General features: G+C 52.9%; 1 protein-coding gene across 3 annotated transcripts; it reads right to left on the reverse strand.

Moving 5' to 3' along the window:
- On the reverse strand, window positions 1–3,334 carry Znf414 (zinc finger protein 414). 3 transcript variants are annotated; one of them, XM_036170847.1, is made up of 7 exons: window positions 3,168–3,272; window positions 2,269–2,551; window positions 1,933–2,040; window positions 1,722–1,827; window positions 945–1,279; window positions 815–865; window positions 1–400 (listed from the first exon to the last, which is right to left on the reverse strand). In XM_036170847.1, exons 2-7 carry the CDS (start codon window positions 2,522–2,524, stop codon window positions 72–74), a joined length of 1,185 nt encoding a protein of 394 aa, XP_036026740.1. In that variant the 5' UTR covers window positions 2,525–2,551; window positions 3,168–3,272; the 3' UTR covers window positions 1–71. The 3 variants fall into 3 exon arrangements, with proteins under 3 accessions (XP_036026740.1, XP_036026738.1, XP_036026741.1); XM_036170845.1 differs by having other exon boundaries at window positions 3,209–3,264; XM_036170848.1 differs by lacking the exon at window positions 1–400 and having other exon boundaries at window positions 690–865; window positions 3,209–3,334.
- Window positions 3,335–4,675: the final 1,341 nt, after the last annotated feature.

Here is a 4,675-nt window from a genome sequence, read left to right on the forward strand (position 1 = left end):
TTTATTGTCCCCTCCCTCCTCAAATTACAAAAATCTCTGGAGGCCCTTCCACCCAGCCCAACACAGCTGGTTCAAAGCTGTGAGAAAATGGGATGCTCCCCCTCTGACAGTTGTGACATCCCGGGAGCAAACAAAGTTGGCTTTTTGTGGAGTTGAGGAGTGGGCAGCTGAGCTTGGGCCTCACCCCTTGCCTCTAGCTCCATGCCTGAGCATTCCTCAGCCTTACTCGCCTGGGTTTCGGCACGAAGGGACCCAGGCACCAGGGCTGTGGGGGTGCTGGGGCGGTGGTCCTGGAGGTGTAGTGTTATGGCCGGCCGTGAGGCCGTGGAGAAGTCGCACTGCATGCATGAGTAGCGGCCACGCGTGTGTTCCCACACGATGCGGCTGGGGGCCACGTACCCTGCAGGCAGGCAGGCCACAGTTAGTCCCGGGTTTCACTTCAGAGGACCTTTCCACCAAGGATGGTGGATGTCGACCAGGGCAGATGAGACTTTTCCCTATGTCCATCCCCCTCAGCTTCCAGTTTCCAGGGAGGCTGGATCTTTTCTTCTGGGTCTGACTGCCTATCACTAAAGGTACCAAGTTTGACTCCCATCCCTGGACCTCCACAGGAGAGAACCACTCAGATATGGACAAGGCGCAAGTTTTACACAGGAATGCCGGCGCAGATGAAGGCATAGGTGCTAGTCTTTTTAAAGGTAAAAATCATGTATTTTAAGGGACAGGCACTGCTGCTTCCAAGCATTCACAGGGCCCGTGCAGGACATAGGAATGAAGGCCCCTCCACCCTGCCCTGGTGGTCACCTGCACGCACCTGAGGGCGCATCGGAGCCGCCCTGAGGTCTTCTGGGACTTCCAGCAGCACCTGCAGGAAAAAAGATAGGTCAAGTTCAGAATAGGGATAGGCCCAACCAGCTTTGCAGGCAACTGGCTCCCATACTCACCTTGACTCTTTTTCCAGATGGCAGTGCTGGAGGCTGGTGGTCCTGGAGCAGCAGCCAGGAATGGGTGTAGTCTCGGGGGACTCAGGCCAAAGGGCGCAGGGTTCAAGTAGGGAAGGAATGGCCCAGTGGGGGCAGAGGTGAAAGGCTCAAGTAGTGGGAATGGCAGGCTCAGAGTAGATGAAGGGTCGGATTCTGGGGGGCGCTCGGGCACAGGTGGCTCTTTGTCCAGGGCAGGGGGTGGTGGCGGGGCTGGGCTCTGAGCATGCTCTGCACAAACATGCAGATGCTTGAAGAGTGATCGGTGAGTGCGGAAGCGCAGGAGGCAATTCTCACACCTGGAGGTAGGCACAGGGCTGGACTATCTCCTGGGTAACAGGAAGGGGCCTATCCATTGCTACCCAGGGATCAGGATATGAGAAGGGTATTTAGATTGAAATCTCTGTAACTCTGTGCCCAAATGAAGGAGTGTGCCCTACACACTCTCCCTTACTGAAGTCTTGATCCTTCCCGACCTTTCCAGCTTGGAGCCTCAAGCTTTGATTTTACTTGGGTGGCCAGTTTACCATTAAGAAGTGAGGCAGAACCACAGCATGTATACCCTGCTGCTCCAGCTGAGCTTTCAGCCAGAGTGACTTACTCGTATTCACATCGGTCTTCCATGCACTGCTGGGGCTAGTTTCCCAGGCCATGCTTATATTCCGAACCCACCCCTCCTCTACACACACTAGGAAGGGGCTAAAGATCTGGAATCAATAGAGGGGAAGGTCAAGGCCTCACTTGAAGTAGCGGTTGGGCTTGTAATGCAGCTTGCCATGGGCTACCAGCTCCTGCATGCTGGGGAAACTCTCAGTGCAGCTCAGGGCTGAGCATCGGAAGAGTTTGCCTGGTAGGGATGAAGGGCAGGTGTGGAGTGGGGTGGTTAAGACTGACCCCGGGAGGCTCTGTCTTCCACCCTAACCTGCCTCACTATCACCAGCCCTCATCCTACCTTCCAGTGACTGTGTGGGTGGGCAGTGGGTGCGGAGATGCTGTGCCAGATCACGAATGCTGGGGAAACTGAGGCAGCAGCCAGGGCTAGAGCAGGGTATCTGTTTCCCTGCAGGATAAATGGGTATCATCAGTTTTTCCTTATGGACCTTCTTCCCATTCCTAAAGCCTTGAACTAGCTCCTCCCCACTGCTAGAATAAATTGCCTGGAAAGGCTGGATAGGTTTGGTTGCTACACCTGACATAGACTTGATGCTCAGTAAATGGTGAGGAATTCCTCTAGACTGCACCATCTCAATCCTATCAAAGGACCTATGAAGGCCCTGTCACAGATCACCTGGTGGAGGACGTCGTCTGGGCAACCTCAGGTCCTCATTGGTCCCCACACCTGTGCTGGTTGAGCCAGGCTGGCAGCTGTCTATGCCTGGGGAAGCAACCTGCTGCAGAGGTCCTCCACGGTCCCACACTGGTGGTATGGCTGTCGGGTTAGGGCATGGCTCCCCAACAGAAGAGAAAGTGGCTGTAGTTGCCACATCTGGAGACACCACCTCCTTGTTGGGCTCACTGGAGCTGGACTCTGCAGTGGCTAGCATGTCCGGACTGGGCTTGGACGGTTCCTCCTGGTGCAATAAGTGGCTAGAATAAGGCTGGGATCAGAGTGTGCCTAGGACATAGGGAAGTCTTTCCACTTCAAAGGTCCACAAGACTCAGGGTTTCTAACTCCCTCCCACTCCCGCCAGATATTACCCAACCATTCCTTTCTGAGTGATTCGTTAAGGGAGATAAGGGCAGACTGAGCTACTGTCTCCTAATTCCAACTGCGGAAGGAGGTATATATCGGGGATTATGCATAAAAGAGCATCATCATCAACATCCCTTCTTCCCAACCTTTGGGAGGAGAGAGGCACCATAGGGCGAAGGCGTGGCCTAGGGGAAAGGGCGAGGGTCCGGCTTGGGAGCAACTTGAAAAATGCCACAAGGCCAATAGTGGATTGGTGTGATGATGGTGAATGCTGGCCGAACTAGAACTGTGCAGACGACCTCGGAGATGCTCAGGGCCAGGATGTGTGAAGTTTAGGGGCTGAACTCGAGCAGAGTGGGCGTGGCCCAAGCAAGGCCAGGCCTAAATGAAGGGGCAGACCGCTCGCTAAGGGAGTCAGTGGCAGGCGGGAAACCGGATGTGGGGGCGGGGTCGGCTGGAGGGGCCCGCGCCGCAGGACTGCTCCCTGTCAATACCCGCTGCTTCTCCGCGCCCGCGTGCCGGGTGCCGCGCTCACCATCCTCCACTCAGTTCGACCTCTGGTTCCAGTGCCTTCGATGGTTCCGGCTCCAGCAGGGGCGACTTCCTCGGCGACGAGGGCTCTCGATCATGTCGGCGCCATTTTTTCCGCTTCTCAGATCTCGCGAGATCTGGGGTGTGGCCTAATCCTAGGCGCTTCTCTAGGAGGAGGGGACTGCTGCTGTTCTCAGATGAGAATTTGTAAGCGTAATTGCAAAAGCAGAAGGCAAAGATCCTACATGAGAAATCTCTCCAGGCCTTAGTGTCCTTGTCTGCAAAATGGGCACCTCCATCCTTTTCCTGCAGGCCCCATGACCAACTCTGGAAAGGCAAAAAGGCACCTTTTCTTCTTTTTGTACACCAGGTCAGGTTGACCTCTTACTCTTAGTCTTCCCTCCTCAGCTTGCAATTACTCGGATGACAGATGAGTGTTTCCACACTGTATGCTTATGATTGGGCTTACTTTCAACTGGAAATTGACAGTCTGTTCTTACACAGAGGCTGACCTTGAAATTGGATGCTACCACACCAGGTTTTAGGCGGTACTAGGTATCGAACCCAGAGTTTTCATGTATGCTAGGAAACACTCTACAAACTAAGCTACATCCTTAGTAATATACATATACATATGCAAGTGAGTGTAAGTGTGCACAGATGTGAGCAGGTGAATGTGGAGGCCCAAAATAAACACTGTCTTCCTCAGTTGCTCTCCACTTAACTTACTGAGGCAATGCCTCTCGCTGAAGCTGGAGCTCACTCTCTAGTCTAGCTTGCCAGAAGACTCTCTGTGTCCACCTCTCAAGTGCCCCAATTACAGGTAGCTGCTGTGTCCGCCACCCAAGGAGTACCAGGGATCCAAAATCTTACTCATTTACAGTGCTGTGGGTCTGAACCCTGCCTGGTCCTTTGTGTCTGCACAGAGCCATTCCTAGCAAGCTCCATATTTTTCAGCATATCCAGTGTGCAGTATGAATGAATCTGTTGGGGTTGGAGAGATAGCTTAGTGGCTAAGAGCACTGCTGTTCTTCCAGAGGACCCCCGTTCAATTCCCAGCACCCACATGGCTGCTCACAACTGTCTGTAACTCCTGTTCCAGGGGATCCAACACCCTCACATGGATATACATGTGGGCAAAACAACAATGTACATAAAATACAAATAAATGTAAAAAAGAAAAGAAAAAAAAGAATCTGTTGTAATAGCCCAATTTGGGAACCACCCTAACTGTGGAACTTCAGGTTTGGTGAACAGGTAAATCCCACAAGTAGCAAGGTTTGAACATGAATCCTAAGTTTATTGGTGCAGTGCAGTGAGGTTTCCTGCCCATCCTACTTCCCTTAGGTTCATGCTAAGTGCCAGGAAGGGACTTAGTACTACTCTTAGAAGACTGGGGTCAACTACTGACACTGGAGTGACAATAAATCAAGAACAGCAGAGAAATGATCTTGGAGCTAGCCTGTGAGAT

The sequence above is a fragment of the Onychomys torridus genome, chromosome 21, assembly GCF_903995425.1.
Source record: "Onychomys torridus chromosome 21, mOncTor1.1, whole genome shotgun sequence".
In the NCBI taxonomy this organism is placed as follows: Eukaryota; Metazoa; Chordata; class Mammalia; order Rodentia; family Cricetidae; genus Onychomys; species Onychomys torridus.

Coding starts and splice junctions, on each gene's coding strand:
- Znf414 (XM_036170845.1), bottom strand. Junction 2,041..2,268: donor CAGACGACGTCCTCCACCAG/GTGATCTGTGAC, acceptor TTTATCCTGCAG/GGAAACAGATACCCTGCTCT. Junction 866..944: donor CATCTGGAAAAAGAGTCAAG/GTGAGTATGGGA, acceptor TTTTTCCTGCAG/GTGCTGCTGGAAGTCCCAGA.